This window comes from Globicephala melas, chromosome 10 (genome assembly GCF_963455315.2).
Source record: "Globicephala melas chromosome 10, mGloMel1.2, whole genome shotgun sequence".
Taxonomy (NCBI): Eukaryota; Metazoa; Chordata; class Mammalia; order Artiodactyla; family Delphinidae; genus Globicephala; species Globicephala melas.
Genome location: NC_083323.1, coordinates 82,547,559 through 82,566,676, shown reverse-complemented (window position 1 = coordinate 82,566,676; position 19,118 = coordinate 82,547,559). Strand labels below are relative to the sequence as shown.

The 19,118-nt window shown below is 40.3% G+C and overlaps 1 protein-coding gene across 1 annotated transcript in view; it reads left to right on the top strand.

Annotated features, from left to right (window-relative positions):
• Window positions 1–279: 279 nt before the first annotated feature.
• Window positions 280–19,118, top strand: part of IRAG2 (inositol 1,4,5-triphosphate receptor associated 2) — a 94,304-nt gene continuing 75,465 nt past the window's right edge. The window contains exons 1-7 of the mRNA XM_030830554.3: window positions 280–853; window positions 1,770–1,883; window positions 9,058–9,238; window positions 12,242–12,321; window positions 12,412–12,490; window positions 13,969–14,127; window positions 17,499–17,616. Of these exons, the coding sequence (XP_030686414.2) occupies window positions 280–853; window positions 1,770–1,883; window positions 9,058–9,238; window positions 12,242–12,321; window positions 12,412–12,490; window positions 13,969–14,127; window positions 17,499–17,616 (1,305 nt within the window). The remainder of the gene's footprint in view (window positions 854–1,769; window positions 1,884–9,057; window positions 9,239–12,241; window positions 12,322–12,411; window positions 12,491–13,968; window positions 14,128–17,498; window positions 17,617–19,118) is intronic.

The following is a 19,118-nucleotide window of genomic DNA, read 5'->3' as shown; positions in this document are numbered from 1 at the left end:
CCTATAATGGAAGAGAATCTGAAAAAGAATATAATGTATCACTGAATCACTCTGCCGTACACCTGAAACTAACACACCATTGTAAATCAACTATACTTAAATATAAAAAAGCAGTTGTTTAAAGATAGTTGTTTAAAGACATCTTGATCCCGCCAAAGTCGGTTTGGGAATAACTAGCTATTGCTACATTGTTGTTAGGACAATGCTAACTTTGAAAAACATGTCTACTTTTGCCGGTACTTTAGCCACTTCCTCTGTCTCATTGGAGGAAAGTCAACAATGGCCTCTGTCAAGAAAGCAGCTGAGAAGCGGCATAACCCGGTGCAAAGCATCTGTAGGAAAATCCAAGCCATCCAAAAGAGAGAAGAGAGTACAAGTCCCATCCGACAGATTATCAGATACCAATCTAGCAAGTTTGACAGTCCACAGACTAACCCCAAGAAGGACTTTGAAGAGGTACTGAAGAAAATGATGACTGTTGCCATTCCTCTGCCCGATCCTCGCTCCTCAAGCCCTGAGAAAGTTGGTGCCTTTACTTCACATCCTCAACGAGCATCTCCAAGAACCCCATCCATCTCTCATCTCAGCTCTCCTGAGTATGCCACATATTCTCTTATCCTCACAAGCTCGGAAGACATCTCAAGGCCTAGATCACAGAGCTCCCAGAATTACACATCTTTGATACCGCAGATCAGAAAAAGGGAACTCTTCTCTAACAAGGATTTGAAAAACTGTGGTAGTGAAAATGATTTTAGTGCCTTAACCCTTGACTTTGATTCCACCTCTAATCAGAGCTCTGAATTTTTTACTCCTCAGGATTCAGTGGTGAAAAAATTATCTCTGAATGAAGAGGGTAAATATTCATCTTCTAATATTTGTTCTTCTGATAAAGCCTTGAGCATATCACTATGAGAATACCTGAACTAAAATGAAATACCAGTGTACATTATCGAAACGTGGAGGGAGGCATCCATCTTTCCCTTAAAATTGTGTTTTCCTCTCTTAAAAAACTCTTAGATGTGAAATATAAGTATTTTCTATGCTTTCAATTATAAACCTGATAGAAATTCTAGATTGTATTTACAATCATAATCATTGGCATTTCTCTGCTGACCTGAAAACAAACTTTCTCCTGGGCAAATTAGAATGGCATGATGGGAAGCCATAGATACAGGGGAGCTAAAGTTCATATAGTTCCAACATGCCTTGCTGAAAACTACCATTTTAGCATTTTTTGTGTTTGTGAGAGTAAAACATGTAAGAAAATGTAGAGCCAATAAAGTAGACCAGGGGAGAATGTAAATTTTGGAGGCCAATTTCAATGAAATTTTGGAATTCTATTTAGAGGATTGCTTACAGAGTCCCATCTGTGATAGGCCCTGAAAAACAAAACAATGTAAAATGGCACATTTTCTGTAGAGCTGATCTTTACGTTCCCTCTATTTTTCCTTAAAATATTTCTATTTGTGCTACACTATTTGCTTTTTCACAGAGTGCTTCTAACATTACAGGGCAGTAAAGCTCATTTCCCTCTTTGTCATCTCTCCTTTTATTCTACCTTTATAAAACTTATAAGGAAAGGAAAATGAATAATCAGAGACCCTTCAAGACCACTTTTTCTGCTTGATCTATTCAAGTTAAGTAACCAGTATTGTGGACTGCTCTTTATTTAAATACGTTTTCTTGTTAAGATTAAAACAAAAAAATTTAGCAATTAAGCATATTAGCACAGAAAAGCATCTGGATATGCAAACTTTTTCTTCTACTAGGGTGGAAACAAGGAACTGATGATGGCAAGGAAGATGTAACCTATAGCAATAACAGGACCTGTGAAGAGGAGTTGCTTACAAGTATTTTTAATGCATGTGACACCAAATGCAGAGGTCAGTCGAAAATTATCTGCTCAAATGTTCGGTGGTACTCATCACGTCATTGTACTTTCTATTGTAAGAGAAAGGGAAATGGCTTATGTGTGGTGCTCTGTGCATCTGTGTCTACACACGTGGTGGGTACAACCTAATTTGGGAGGAAGGGTGGCCGTCTAGATGTTGGTTAATTTCTTTGTACCTGTTTTGCATATTTTACCCGTGTCTTGAATGATTTTATTGAGCTTATCAACTGATTCACCAGCTGCAATCGTTGACTGGAACTACTTACCTCTCATAGTTGTTGCCTCACAAGAAATGTATACTTCATACGTATAAAGCTGCTACACAAATTTAGCTCAAATTTTTGAGTTAATTTTAGATTTTCAGTTCTGTTTTTCTTAGAGATGTGTTCTTTTTAAAATTTCCGCAAGTAATTTTTAGCATGTAAATGGCTTGTGGTCACTGTAATAAAATTAATAATATATAGAAAAGAAGGGAAAAAAACTCATCAGTAATCCTGTTTCCCTGAGTAAGCATTGTTAATGATTTGTTGTATAACCTTCCACAAATTCCTTGGTCAATATGGTTTTGTTTTATTTGGATTAAAACTTTTTTATTATAGAACATTACAAACATATACAGGAGTAAAGAGGTATAACCCTTATCATGTAAATAGTGTCGTAAATAATGATGTCTCATTTCTAGCCCCACCCACTTTCCTCTCCTCCACTCTGGATTAGTTTGAGACAAATCCATGACATCATATTATTTCACCTGTAAATATTTCAGTACGTTCAAAAGATAAAGACTGATTTCAGACACAACTATACAATGTCATTTTTATGACTAAAAAGATGACATACTTTCTTAATATCAAATATCTTATCAGGGGCTTCCCTGGTGGCGCAGTGGTTGAGAGTCCGCCTGCCGATGCAGGGGACACAGGTTCTTGCCCCGGTCCAGGAAGATCCCACATGCCGCAGAGCGGCTGGGCCCGTGAGCCATGGCTGCTGAGCCTGTGCGTCCGGAGCCTGTGCTCCACAACGGGAGAGGCCACAACAGTGAGAGGCCCACGTAAAAAAAAAAAAAATCTTATCAGCATTTGTTTTCTCATTTGCGTGAGAAATTTATTTTTTCTTAAACAGTTTAATTGTTCCAATCAATATCCAAGAAAAGTTTGTTCATTGTTATTGGCCGTCTAGCTTATCTCTATGTTCCCTTCCTAGTCTCTCTTTTTTGTATTTTAAGTTATTTGTTAATGAAACTGGTTCTTTTATCTCATAGTTTCCCCCAGTCTGAATTTTGGTGATTGTGTGGTCTTAGAAACACAACCTGTTTCTTTGTCCCCTACATTTAGAGGTTTGATCAGATAAAAGTTTTGTATCTCCTTTTGGCAAGATTCCACATAGACGGTGTATATATTTTTATCAGAAGACAAAACTATTTGAGGATGAAGGCCTAGATTTATTCTTTCATTAGGTGTTGTGAAAGGTGATAGTCTATTATTCCTTCCTATTTTATCAGCTGGCATATCTATAAAAGGAAGCTCTACCCTGCCTAGCAACTATTTGGCCATGGCTGAGTCTTGTTTCCCAAAGGAAAGGCAGGATAAAAGCTTGATTGTGCTTCTGATTGAGAGTAAATTGCAGATATTGTGCCTTTTTACCCCTAAGTACATCAGTGTGTATTTCCTACAAAGGACATTTGCATGCATGACCACAGAATGATTGTCAAAATTAGGATATTTAACCTTGATACAATATTATTATCTAATTTAAAAGTCTATATTCAAATTTTGTTAATTTTCCCAATAATATTCTTTATAGATTTTTTGTTTCCAAGTCCAGGATCGAATTCAGTTGTCACATCTCTTTAGTCTCCTTAAATCTGGAGGAGCTCCTCGATTCCTTGTCTTTTATGACCTTGAAATTTTTGAAGAGTGTATGCCAGTTACTTTGTAGAACATCTGATATTTCCTCTTTTTTTGTTGTTTTTTTTGTTTTTTGGGGTTTTTTTGCGGTACGCGGGTCTCTCACTGCTGCGGCCTCTCCCGTTGCGGAGCACAGGCTCCGGACGCGCAGGCTCAGCGGCCATGGCTCACGGGCCCAGCCGCTCCGCGGCATGTGGGATCCTCCCGGACCGTGGCACGAACCCGTGTCCCCTGCATCGGCAGGCGGACTCTCAACCACTGCACCACCAGGGAAGTCAATGATATTTCCTCTTGATTATTCAGGTTCTACATTTTTGCAGGCACACTACGGAAGTGATGTTATGTTCTTCTCCGTACAATATTTCAGGATTTTTAACTTTGATCACTTGATTAGTGTGGTGTCTGCCAAATATCCCTATTGTAAAGTTACTATTTTTCCTTTATAATGGCTATAAAAAATCAATCAGTCGATCTAAGAAAGAAAGGGAAAATTTTATTCGAGGCAAATTGAGGATTATAACTCAGGAACAGCCTTTCCGAAAGCTCTGAGAACTGTTCTGCCTGTTAAAGGTCAAAGCACATTTTGAGACAGAGGGCTGTACGTTCAACGACATATTACCGACAGTCCACACAATCCAGATCTAAGCATGCAAAGCGAGTAGTGGTTCGTGGGTCATCGTGGCTCCTTACAAGATTAAGAAGAAAGGTTAGGTCCTAAGGATTTGTCTTGCTGATGCTCAGAGAATGTTGCTCTTTTTGATTGAGCAGGTATTTCTGCTGATGGGGATGTTTGGGATGCATAATGTAGATACACAGTGCACAGTAGAGGGGAGAGAGGAGGCCAAAGAGTAGAGAAAATATTTTATGTTTAAATTTTCCTTGACTTGCCTTAGAATATGAATTTTTATTTCATCAGTAATTGATAAATATGGGAAGATACTTTGAATCTATGTAAACATTCTGTTTGTCATCAAACTTTCACTCACTAGTTTTAGCATCTGTGATATTATGATTTATTATAAGTAGTATATATTTGGTCTTTGTCCCATTTGTGGCACAGAGCTCCTAAAACGATTAGAATTTCCTAAGTGAAGAGAGCAATAAAGGTGCCTTTTTTATGTTAATGAAATGACTTTTGGACCCCACCTTAGGACGAGGGCTAGTTGCCAGTGGAGCCAGTCATGTGATTGGGTGGTTGGAACTTTCAGTCCCACTCCCCAGACCTCCAGGGAGGGGAGAGGGGATGGAGATTGAGTTTTATCACCAATGGCCAATGATCTAATCAATCATGCCTGTGTAACGAAGCCACCATAAAAACCCAAAAGGAGAGGTTTGGAAAGCTTCCACGTGGAGATTTGGAAAGTGTGGCATTTGAAAAGTGTGGCAGAGTGCGGAAGCTCCAGGCCCTTTCCCCATACCTTGCCCTGTACATCTCTTCCATCTGGCGGTTCCTGAGTTATATCCTTGTATAGTAAACTGGTGATATAGTAAGTAAAAAATTTCTTTGAGTTGCTCTAGCAAATTAATGGAACACAAAGAGGAGTCATGGGAACCTCCAATCTATAGCTGGTCCATCAGAAGTACAGGTGACAACCCGGCCTTGAATTGGTGTCTTCAGGGGGTGGGGTCAGTTTTGTAAGACTGCGCCATTAACCTGTGGCTCTGACACTATCACCACATAGGTAGTGTCAGAATTGGGTTGAACTGTAGAACACCCAGTGTCTTGAGAATTGCTTGTATGTGTGTATGTTGTGGGGTGGGGTAGGGGGTAGGGGGAAGAACCCTACACATTGGAATTGGTGATCAGAAACATAGCATCTATTGATATTTCTTGCCTAAATCAATTCTTACCATGGTGGTTGCCAAATAGAAATTGTTCAATTTCCAATATTCTTTCTATATTTTTTACTTGTCAATCTATCATCAGGGTTTTACCATTTCTCTAACTAAATGAATTAATATCACTATGAATTTCTGGATTCTTCTTAATTCAATATATATAATCTGTTACTATCATTATTTATTTTGATGCTCAAATTGTCCCAGAGTTGGCTGGCAAGATATTCTTTAAGCTGGCTCCTATGTCTGTTTGCATTGTCCCCATCTTTCTTTGAGCATCTCATTACTTCCTGGAGCAACCAGGTGTCCCAGGTACTAATACTTTTGAGACATCCCCATTCTTTTTAGTAGCTTCCTTGTTTTCCCTAGTATTATAAAAGTCTTTAGACTTATCTCATACATTTCCTGCCCCAACCTTGGAATCAGTTATTTCTTCAAGGATCCATGGTTCCTTTTAATGGGAAATAATATATAGAGACCACAATCTGGGGGCAGGGGATGGTGGTTGTTTCTAGGCATTTTCAGTGGGCAGACCTAAGAAGTACTTAAAAATTTTTGAAGATATATTGCATCATGAGTTCATAGTCTTCCTTCTAAAGCAAATTCAGGACTACAGCGTTTTTACTCATCTCATATTCTGTATGCCCTTTTTCAACCACAGAAAATCTTGGTTCTCAATGACACCAGTATAAATGTTCCTTTGCTTTCTTCTACAATACATACACAATGGTTTCAGATGAGCAGTACCCAAACTACTTATGTTGTTTCCTGTTGCTGAATTACGACACACTTGGCAGCTTGAAACCACACACACATTTACTACCTCACAATTTCTGTGAATTGGGAATTCACACATGGTTTACACGGGTCCTCTGTTAAGGAACTCACTCACAAGGCTGCAGTCAAGATGTTGGCCAGGGCAGCTGTCTCATCTGTGGCTCGACTGGGGAACGACCTGCTTTAGGTGGCAGGATTTAGTTTCTTGCAGTTGTAATACTGAGGGCTTCAGAGGTTTGCTGCTGTCAGCTGGACAGTTTCTTACTAGTTGGACCTCTAAACATAGGTAGTCCATAATATGGCAGTTTGCCTCTTCAAAGCCAGCAAGGGAATGACTCCAGCAAGATAGGCACTGTGATCTTATGTAACTTAATCATGCAATTAGATACATGTAATCCTGTCTCCTTTGCCATATTCTACGGGTTAGAGGCAAGTCCCAGGTCATGCCCACACTCAAGGGAGGAGACTACACAGGGGTGTAAACATTAGAAAGCAGGGATCATAAAGGGGCACCCTGGACTCTGTCCACCTCACCACCACAATGGTTTAAGGCTTGTTTTTGGTCATTCTTTCTCCTTAAGCTATATACAACAAGTTCCCTAAGTATGTACGGGAATGTTCCCAGACTTGCTTTATAATCTGCTTTTGCTCACTTAATAATTTTGAGTACTTGTCTGGGTCAACAAATTTGCTTTATATACTGTACTTTTGGGGGATGTAACATAATATATTTAAACAATATGTCTCAATTGGATATTTTTTTCTCTATTATAAACAGCACCATAATGATCCATAATGAACATTCTCATAGCAAAACATTTGCCTATACTCTTTTTTTTTTTTTGCGGTACGCGGGCCTCTCACTGTTGTGGCCTCTCCCGTTGAGGAGCACAGGCTCCAGACGCGCAGGCTCAGCGGCCACGGCTCACGGGCCCAGCCGCTCCGCGGCATGTGGGATCTTCCCGGACCGGGGCCCGAACCCACGTCCCTTGCATTGGCAGGCGGACTCCCAACCACTGCGCAACCAGGGAAGCCCTGCCTATACTCTTAATTATATTGGTAGGATGAATGGGACTTATTTATTGCCCCAATGCCTCTCTGTTTGGACAGAATTTAAGGAACTATTTCCCTGAAGAAAATAAGGAAGCTCCACTGAAGGGAGATGGGAGATGTGTTAGAAACAGAACCAATGGGTGTGTGTGTGTGCGTGTGTAATGTACATAAAGAGATTTATTGTAAAGAATTGACTCACATGATTATGGAAGCAGACAAGTTCTAAGATCTGCAGGGTGAGTGAGCAAGCTGAAATCCTGGAGAGCTGATGATGGTTTAGTCCCAGTCAGCGTCCAAAGACCTGAGAACCAGGAGGGAACCCGTCCAAAGGTCGACAGGCTGAAAACTGAGAAGGAGCTGATGTTTTTGCTTGAGTCCAAAGTCAGGAAAAAAGACAAGTCCGGGTTCAAAGGCAGTCATGCAGGAAGGCATGACTCTCACTTGGGGAAGGGTCTGCCTTTTTGTTCTAACCAGGCCCACACACATTAGGGAGAGCAGTCTGTGTTACTTAGTTTACCAGTTTAAATGTTAATCTCATTCAAAAACACCCTGACAGACGCAACCAGAATAACGTTTGATCAAATATCTGGGCACTTCATGGCCCCGTTGACACATTGCAAAACCATACAGAAGACCTTTCAAGTTTTGAGGTATATGTGTTACAGGTTCCAGAGTTTTAGTGGAGGAAAATGAGATATAGGTATTCTTTTTGACTCTCCAACTCTACTGCAAACAGGAATAGAAATCATCTCTCTAAATAATTATTAATAATTTTATTTCCATTTCTTCCTGTCACAGCCAAATGACATTTTCCATTAAATTAATACTCTCTTTAAAGTTGTTCAGTCTCCTTTACAACTCTCCCCTCCTTCTAATTATATACTGGACTTATTCTATATATATATCAGGGTCTCTGCTTACCTTCTGGGGGAAGAATCTTCACTTCTGCATCTACCCTATCAACCTCCTACTTCCTTTTCCTTCTCCCCTTCAAGCAGCTAGCCTAAGTCAGGACTTAGTTAAAAGACGTGTCTTATGCTTAAGGAAGATTGGTGTGTTAATAACTAACATAGTCTGTTTGACTTTAATTTCTGAATGTGATAGTAGGACTGACTGTGTCTGAGAATGACTTTTCTACCCCTCCCCCCAAATAAAAGTCAGACCACTTACTGGAGGCTAAAATTTCATCCGAATGTTTTTTAAGAAAAGAATGGGAGACAAAAATAAAGTGGCATTTTGATCACTTCCCACAAGTGACTATTGAATACATATATCGTTCTTATTTAGATCTCACAACAACTCTGTGTAGTAGCATCATCTCACAGACAAGTACACTGAGGCTCAGAGAGATTGAGCAATTTTCCCAGAGCCACACAGCTGATACAGTTCAGAGCCAAGATTTGACCCTAGTCTGTTAGACTCCAACCCAAGGCCAGTGCTCTTTTTACTCTGCGATACCAACTCAGCAGTACTGCGAGGGTTATAAGGCACGTTTAGGTTCCCAAGGGACCTAAAAGAGTTAAGTGCCTCATTTTTAAAAAATAATCTTTCCGCACCTTTTAAAACTAACCTGGCTTTCTTCTTCCTAAGGCTCAGTCAGAGTTACCAAAGTAATAGATTACCTGAGACAAACAACTAGTCAAGGTTCTGAAGATGGTAGCCTTGAGGAGCTGTGGAACAGGCTCGATCCTGAAAAGAGAGACATGCATGTGAATCTGGAAACCTTCCAGGCCATCATGAGAGAATGGATAGCTCACTGCAGAAACAAATGGTAATCATCGTCCCAGCAGGATGTGTTTTCAGGTTCTGTTTTAACAATTGCTTACAATGAATGCTAATCACTGTTTTCTGCGCTGATGGAAATACTGTAATCTGGTGCTTTTCACATTTGAGTGTGCACTGAAATCACCTAAATGGTATTCTACCTGATTGTTGGGTATCTCCACCATGATTGAGTAGGTCTGGGGTTAAGCCTGATAATTTGCATTTCTAGCATGTTTCCAGGTGACACTGATACTGATGGGGGGAGTTGGTGGGGGGTGATGGGCACACTTTGAGAACCTATTACGTTAATTATGATAACATTCATTTATTGTGATTAGGGGCAGCACATATTATTATGTTCTTCTGGCATAGGAGTCAAGCAAATTATTGGTACTGACCACCAAGTCACCAAATGAATCTAACTTCAGCATGAACTCCCTTTTAAGGTCAGTGGGGAGATGTAGTCAGTGAGTGTAATTTAGAAGCCTAGAATATAGGGAGGCTAAAAGGAAAAGGAAAGGATGGTGAAGCTGAGAAAGGAGAAGGAGAATGGTACCCATGAGATCAGGTGCCCTGGGCGGATACTGGAGAAGCATCATCTTCTTTCACAGGAAGCCTAATCCTTTGCCCTTTACTCAGCCACCAATCTCCAGCTACCAGCTGATATGTACTAGGGGTTTTCTTAAAGAACGCTTTAAGCCCAAACGGTGGCAAAACTTGCTAGATTTCATGCGGGGTTAGGATGTATATGCTGCAGGAAGGGGGACCCGTTCCGGGGCCTGAGAGTGGACTCTTGTCTAACACTCAGAAATGAATTGTCCAAGGAGACACATGTGCTGACAAAGCAGGAGACTTAATTGGGAAGCGGTGCCCAGGTGGAGAGCAGCAGGGTAAGGGAACCCAGGAGGACTGCCCTGCCACGTGGCTCACAGTCTCGGGTTTTGTGGTAATGGGGTTAGTTTCCGTGTTGTCTCTGACCCATCATTCTGACTCAGGATCCTCCCTGGTGGCGTGCGCATCCCTCTGCCAAGATGGGTTCCAGCGTGCGGGTTTCTGGGAGGTTGGCAGGACATAGAGTCTCTTCCTTCCTCTTTTTGGCACCTCCCACATTCTCCTGGTTAGTTTTCTGCAGTAGCACTGTGTGGTGTTTTTTTTTTTTTTGTCTGTGTTGGGTTTTTCGTTGCTGCACACGGGCTTTCTCTAGTTGCGGCGAGCAGGGGCTACTCTTCGTTGCGGTGCGTGGGCTTCTCGCTGAGGTGGCTTCTCTTGTTGTGGCGCATGGGCTCTAGGCGCACGGGCTTCAGTAGTTGTGGCTCATGGGCTCTAGAGCGCAGGCTCAGTAGCTGTGGTGCACGGGCTTAGTTGCTCTGCGGCACGTGGGATCTTCCCAGATCAGGGCTCTGATGGAGATGTTGTTTGTTATACACGAGTTAATTGTGAAGGCAAGATAAATATATATATAAATATCTAATCTTACTAGTAATCAAAGAAATGCAAATAAAGAGAATATATCATTTTTGCCCATCAGGTTAACAAAGATTTAGAAGAATGACTCTATCCCATGTCATCAGGGCAGGTGGAGAAATAGGCCCTCTCCTACTTTGTTGGTAATAGTGTAAGTTGGCACAGTTTTTCACGGGCAATTTAGGAATGTGTATCAAACACTTAAAAATATGTAATGTGGTCAAATAATGTAACTTCAGGAAAAATAACCAATCATATACTCTATATATGCAGAATGTTGTTTATGATAGTGATAAATATAATATGGAAATATTTAATAGCAGATATTTGGACAAATGACTTACAGTACTTCCATACACTAGAATCCTAATTAGTCACTCAAAATTACAATTAGATAAATATTTGACAAGAGAAATATTCATATGTATTAATTTCAAACTATCGGCCATAGATCTGTATATGTAGTACGATCCCTTATTTGTCAAGAAATAAAAATATGCACAGAAAAGTCGGGAGGGATATACTAAAAATGATTATCTCTGCATGATGACCTTAAGTTTGTGTCCTCTTTTCTTATGAATTTTCTATTCTTACTAAAATATTTAGGTTTGATTGTGTAATAAAAATATCAGTAATTCATTTATAAAGTGGAGTGAGGGCTAAAGAGAAAACTTATTTTTATAACACATAGAAAGGAAAAGAGAAAAATATGGGAGATATAAATACAAAATATCAGAACAGAAACTCAGAAATGGTGATGGATGTAGATCTAGGAATAGTAAGAGTGATGTCTGAGTTACTCTGCTCAGTCATCTTCTGACAGACATCTCACATTGAAATGCAACAGGATGTAAGTACAAATTTAGTGGCTTTTGTAGCTGCTCCAGAGAGGTCATCCAAGGGTTTGGCATTTAGAAAGATTAAGTGATAAAACTAAAATCATAGTATAAAGACTTTTGGAAAAGAAATGGTTGAAATTTTAATATGTTTATTTTGGGGGTTAGAGCTAGCATTGGTGTCCTGGATAGAGGCCTGTGAAGAGGGTTCCCCAAATTTCAGGTGTGAAATGTTCCAAAGTACAGTTAGTCTAGGTTCAACTTGATTTTTCATGAGAAAGAACACCATCAGTGTATCCCAAAGTATTAGTTGTTCGTGTCTTTTCCTTCCCAATTCTTTAAGGCCCAAGGTCTTGCTACCTCTACAAGTGTCCACTTATCCCTTTAAACTACATCAACTTCCTGACCCACTGAGACCTCCCATCCCCTAACCACAGCTGCTGTACATCGACACCTACCTACTTCTGTGCGCACATTCTCTTTTCATGTTAGATTAAAAGTTTATGGAAAGTGGAGGTACGCCTTATGTTTCTTTTCTATGACCGTATTTAAGCACAGTGTTGGGTTCCAAGTAGTTGCTGAATGAATAGATGGTTTTAAAATTCAGAAAGAAAGACCTGAATAAGAAAGTACAGAACACAACTGAAAAATTAGCTAAGCTTTGGTTTGACAAAGAATCCTAGCTCATTGGTTTTGTTTTTTGGTTACAGGGAAGGAGTGAATAATGGATCAAGCAGCAGAACGGGTAATTCTGCTTTGGAACAGGACAGCAGAAAGTCAGGTGGAGCGAGTATGAATGTGTGTCTTTGGGATTGTTCTGCCACTTTCTTGTGGTTTGGAGAAATGGATTTTTCATAAACCTCTCTTATATGTGTTTCAGTTAAGATGACCACAGATATAACAGAGTCTGTATCACGGAGCTTTGAGGCTTTGGGTGGAGACATGTTTAAAGGAGTCTTGTAAGCATTCTTACTTACAATGCTTTCTTAAGTGCCTCAAGTTTTCTTATTTATTTCATAGATTTATGTATTTTATTTACAATAAAGTCACTTAGCTTCACTTAGCTCTTCTTGTGTGTGTGTGTGGTAGGGCTAACATAATTTACTTTTAACTTTTACCTATTCTATCCCAATTGCATTAGAAGTAGTTTCACTAGGAACACAAATTATGGAAAATTAGTATGACATGAATTAACATTTTCTCACTCATGAAACACTTCTCCTTCCTTGACTTCATGTGTTTTCCATGGAAAACAAATTCCATTTGAAGTAGAATTATGACATTGACATTAAGCTCTTTGGGGGATTACTTTTTTTTTTTTTGTGTTACGCGGGCCTCTCACTGCTGTGGCCTCTCCCGTTGCGGAGCACAGGCTCCGGACACGCAGGCTCAGCGGCCATGGCTGACGGGCCCAGCCGCTCCACGGCATATGGGATCTTCCCGGTCCGGGGCACGAACCCGTGTCCCCTGCATCGGCAGGCGGACTCTCAACCACTGTGCCACCAGGGAAGCCCTGGGGGATTACTTTTAAAGCACTTCTTTAATAGATACTTTTAGATATGAATGAGAAAAGCTGTTTTCTGCTAAATGTGAGTTTTAGATATTAAGGGGAGGTGACTCTATCCTTCCTTAATATTATTTTTTTGCCACACACCACATGGCATGTGGCATGTGGGATCTTAGTTCCCAGACCAGGGATCGAACCCACGCCCGCTGCATGGGATGCACAGAGTCTTAACCACTGGACCTGTCCTTGCTTATTTTATCTTTGCCACTTCAGGTTTATCCATGCGAAAATGGTGGAGTAGGACCCATGTAGCCAATCTGTGCTAAACTCTAAGAAAATATGGCAAGGAGGAAGAGAAGGCCTGGGACTCCATGAAACACACAGTCCTGACTCTCGCAGGGTTTATGATCCCATGTCAGGGGCCAGAGTGACACCCACAAACATTAACAAGCTGTAGAAAATTATAGGAAAGATGAGTCCTAAATTGTGAGCTTCAGGCTGCAATTATAAGACTCTAGGAATTGTTTCCTAGTTAAAGGCCTATTCAAACCTGCCAAGATTCCTGACTGAAAGAGTACAGTGTCAGTTTATTTCAGGACTTTCCATAACCCAGGCAGAAATAGGAACTCTTCAGCGTAGACAGCGGCAGGTGTTGGGAGCAAAGTGGAAAGGAGGAAATAAAAGTAGAAGTCGACTTCACTAGTGGCAGGTGCTAAATAGCTGGGAATTTTGGAAGAATCTTTGATGCTATTGTAATAGATACTCGAATAAATACTGTGTAAATAAACTACACTTACGAGGATGAATGAAGACAAAGTAGAAAATCTCACAGGAATATTTAAGCCTGTTTGGGCTTAACCGTTCGCCTTACTTTGATAGGAGGGGATTAGAGATGTTGAAGATTATCCTCATTCATCCTTTCACCTGCAGAGAGGTGCCTGATTTGATTACCTGTGTAGCAGACCTGCATTTCAACAAGCAGAAATTGGAGGAGGAAAATAATAAGCTTAAATTGGCATTAGAAAGCTTAGAAGACGCTAACAGCCAGTTATCAGAGGACTGTACTGAATTGCGCCTTCAGATAAAAAGGTGAGCCGTGATGGGGTTACTGTGTGCTGGGAGCTTTCAGTTCTTTTTCCTTTTTTAAAAAAATAAATCTGTTTCTTATTGAGATATAATTCACATAGCAGAAAATTCACCCTTTTAAGGTATACAATTAATTCAGTGGTTTTTAGTATGTTCACAAGGTTGTACAGCCATCACCATGATTTAATTCCAGAATATTTTCATCACTCCAAAAAGAAACCCCATACTGATTAGCAGTCACTCTTCATTTCCCCCTCGTCTCAGCATCTGGCAACCACTAATCTACTTTCTATCTCTCTGGATTTGCCTGTTCTGGGCATTTTCCTATAAATGGAATCATACAGTATGTGACCTTTGTGTCTCTCTTCTTTCGCTGAGCATCACATTTCCAAAGCTTATCCATGTTGTAGCATATATCACTGCTTCATTCCTTTTTATGGCTGAATAATATTCCATTGTATGGCTATACCTCAGTTTGGACCCTTGGTTTATTTCCACTTTTTGACTCTTATGAATAGTACTGCTATGAACATCTGTGTACAAGTTTTTATGTGGACATACGTTTTCAGTTCTCTTGGGTGTATACCTAGGAGTGGAATTGCTGGGTAGTAACCTATACTTAGTGTTGTGAGGAGCTGCCAAACTGTTTTCCAAAGCAGCTGCACTATTTTACTTTCCCACCTGTAAGGTTTGTTAGTTCTTTTCTAGCGATGATGTTCTCTATGTCGTTCAATCTCTGTGTAAGACCAGTATGCCTAAGGATCAGGCGTGAATCCATCCCAACAGCTTGTGGTTCGGTAGAACTCTTACTCTATGCAAAGTCCCGTGCTAAGTATTATGAGAGATACATTGATGAGTCATGTTTAAAATGTACCCTCAGGGCACCTGGAGCCTAGAAGGATGATAAGAATTTCATGATCTTAGCTTAAGATAGGAGGGGATAACGGACCTTGGAGACATACCGGATAAAGTGTCAGATGCTGGTACAATAGGTTGCTGGGAGATGCTTGAGCATCAGGAAACAAGCAACATGCTTCTCACAGAGTATGTGTGTACAGATGTTGTAGGTCTAAAATTCTGAACAGAAAAGTTCTAAGTTAACTTGAAGAGACAGTAAAGCATTCTGACCATGAACTCTTACCCTCATAATTTTTGACCAGCCTCCAAACCAATCTATAAAATTAAAAAAATATATGCTAACCTTTGGCTTCCCTGATGGCGCAGTGGTTGAGAGTCTGCCTGCCGATGCAGGGGACAGGGGTTCGTGCCTCGGTCCGGGAGGATCCCACATGCTGCGGAGCAGCTGGGTCCGTGAGCCATGGCCGCTGAGCCTGCGCGTCCGGAGCCTGTGCTCTGCAACGGGAGAGGCCACAGCAGTGAGAGGCCTGCATACCGCAAAAAAAAAAAAAAAAAAATATATATATATATATATATATGCTAACCTCAAGCTCTCTCCATTCCATAATTGGCTTATTTATTATTTATTTGAAATATAATAATTCAAAGTTTCTTTAAAAAAGCAAACAAAGTATGCTTTGGGTGAATGTGCCAGACAGGGCTTTTGGTTGCAAGCACTAGAAGCTGACTCTGGTTAAGTTAAGCAGTGAAGACATGTCTTGAAGGGAATTGGGTAACTTGCAGGATGGACAGAAAGGCTAGAGAATCTGGATGGACAGCGGAAATGCCAGTGTCTACAGAATTAAGCCTCCTCTTTTCTACCCCCACCCCCAATTCCCACCCCCACACACAATCCTTCAGGAAGAGCCTGTTTCCTGTCGGCACTCCCAGCCTATTTTTGATATTGGCTGTTGTCCCATCATGGTATAGTTTGCCTTCTGTGTTAATGTGTCCTCGTTAATGGGAGGAACCGTGTCTTATTTATCCTGGTTGCCCCAGCACTTAGTAGAATGTCTGCCATAGAAGAGCAGTCCCTTCCTTCCAGTTGCCTGCAAACCAGAAATCTGTCTCCTTTTACTTCCCCAGATTTCACTTCTACATCAAATAGCAAGTCCTGTTAATTTACCCACTTTATCTCTCGCAGATAGATTTACTTCCTTCCATTCCCATAGCTGCCACTCAGTTCAGGTCAGCATCACCTTTCACCTGGGTCACTGCAGCAGCCTCCTGGTTAGGTTCCCCTCCTTTTCCAAAGCTTGTGCCGCCCCAGCAGGCAGGTTCCTCCTAACTGCCAGTCTGACCACATCATGCCCCTGCTGTAACCACTTCAATGCATTCCTTTCGCACTCAGGGTAAAATCCGAAGTCCTTCATCTGGTTTGCAAACCCCTTCACGATGGGGCCTCTGATGCCTTGTCTCTACCTCCCGTTTTCCCCTCTGTGCTCCAGCAATATCGGACTGCTTGCAGTCCCTCAATGAGCTTCTGTTCTGTCCCCTCTGTCCCCCTCTGTCCCCCTCCCCTTCCTCCTTCTCATTATCTGAGCTGTCTTCCTTTTATAGTGTCTACAGAACTTGGGTTCACTCCAGCCTTGGTTCTTATTATACTGTAATAGCAATTATGATTGTCTGTTTACCTTACTAGACTATAAGTTCCAGGAGGGCAGAGTTCTTAGGATTGGGTTCATCTTTACCTTATTCAATGCCTATTAGAATGAATGGCATGGAGTCGGAGCTCAATAAGTATTGATTGAATGATCAATGTAATTTCTTAGTAAGGAAAAAATTATACCTTCTTCAAGACCCTGCTCAGAAAACAGTTTATAATCTTTTGGAAGTACAAATAGGTAATTCCATGATATAGATGACCATAATACATTTAATAGGTTTTCCTTTGTTGGACATTTAGTTTCTTTCCAATGCTTTGTTATTGTAAACAATGTTGCAGTAAACCTTTTAAATAAAATATATGATATAAAGACTATCTGTAACTACTTGTTTGTTTAGTTGTCATCTCCTTCACTAGTATGTAACCTCTCTAAGGTTACACCATGTCTCTTTTGTCCAACATCATGGGTCCTCTTGCAAGGTACAGCCCCTGATCATGATATTATTCAATAACTGTTTGTGGGATTGCATTAACTACTATTACATCGTATTAGTAGAAGGAAAGAACTGTGTGATTCAGCCAGTGATGGATTTCAAAGGGAGCCTCCAAATCTCTATCTTCAGGAATATGTTTGTTTCCTTCTATCCTTTTCCCCCCACCATGCTCCACCCAAATCCCTTCCTTTTCCAAGGACTGTGGAAGATCTTGTGTAAGTTTTTTTTTTTTTTTTTTTTTTTTTACTGTTGTTGGCATCTGGTTTAAGTTTTCAGTGGTTTTCAACTTGGGTTTAAAAATAGTCCGTGGCTTTACTTAGTATCTTTGACGGTTATATTTGAGATTTTGCTCATTGCCTTCTCTCCCCACCCCACAGTGCCCACCAGGCTATTATAAGAACAAATCTGTTAAGAGAAGAACTGGAGGAACTGAAAATTAGTATGAACGCTTCAGAAGAGCAGAAGACCATGATTGTAGCCCAGAACAAACAATTAGTAAGTCATCCAAGTACTTTGAAATGGACCTATATTAATAGTTTATATAACTAAAATCCAAGAGGGTTTATTTGGAAACAAAAATCAGAAATCAGTAGACTGATGAATGAATTGGTAACACCTTAGAAAAATAAAGGCAGGTAGGATAAAAAACTGTGTTTTCCTTTTCAACCAGGATTAAAATTCTTTACAAATTAGTCATATTTGCGATGATTTGTGAAGATCTAGAATGCCTTCTGAAGTTAATGGGCGAATTCATAAATATCTGACACTAGAAACCACTTACGTTTTCCAAAAAGTTTTCTCTGTCAAACTTTCACCTTTTTCTCAGTTTTTTTTTTAAATCCATTTTCTCAGCATGTACAGATTAGTAATCAGTTCCATTAATCAGTCCTTATGCTAAAGAAGCACAGGCTTGTAATTTTTAGAGCAAAACATTATTTAGACTAAGCTTTAATTCAACTACCAGAGAAGTAATTCTTTTTATTGGGAATGTTAAACTATTATCTAGAGCTTTAGTAATAATCTTCAAAATCCTTCCATCAGTATTTGTGCATTGCTAACCATGGTGGGGGGTCAGCTGAAAGTCATTCAGACTAATTTATTTTTAGGTCTAAGTCATCAGAAGACTTGGATTCCAGGCCTGTGTCTTTCACTCATGATTTCCTACAACCAACACAACTTAGCTTAGCTTTTGCCTCAACAGTCAAATTTGGGGACTGGACTCATTGAGTGTCAGGTGACTGCAAGTCTCTGTGAATGCATTACAGCAAAGGCTCATTCTGGGACCACTGAGGAGCTTCTATGTGGAAGCCATGTAGAGCAATGATCAAGAGCCCACCCTTGGGTGTCAGGCAGTGGGCATCCAAGTCCCGACTCTGAGGGCTATCTAACTTTAGGCAAACCACGTAACGTCTTTAAGCCTCAGAGTTCCCCTGTGCAAAGTGGACATGGCAATACTGCCTCCTTTAAGGCTGGGAGGATTAAATGAATTAGTACATGTAAAGCAGTAATGTCCTCTTTCCTCCTGGGGCTAGATGTTAGCTGCTACTAAAGTGCAGAGTCCTAGATAGACAGTCCTAATCCTTTGCACTTTTACCATTCAATGTTTTACAATTTCAAAAGAATTTTTAATATTTCCTCTCATTGGTCCTCACAGAGATTCTGTGAGGTAGAAACAGAAGCTGATATTCTTTTTTTTTTTTGCTATTCTTCATTTTAAAAAATTAATAGAGTTATAGCTAAAGTTTAGAAATGTTTTGATTATTCAAAGTCCATTGTCTAATAAATGGTAGAGTGAGAACTGAACTCAGGTCTTCTGATTCCAGCTATGTGGTGTGTATGTTCCTTCGTTCTTATACCAATGACATCCTAGCCTGAGATGGCCTCCCTTTTATTTTTATGTTATAAAGGTAGTACCTGTTCGCTCTGTAAAAATAAGAAAATATATATTAGCAAAGAAAAAACAAAATCCCACAAAATCTTTACCCTACCCTATCCAC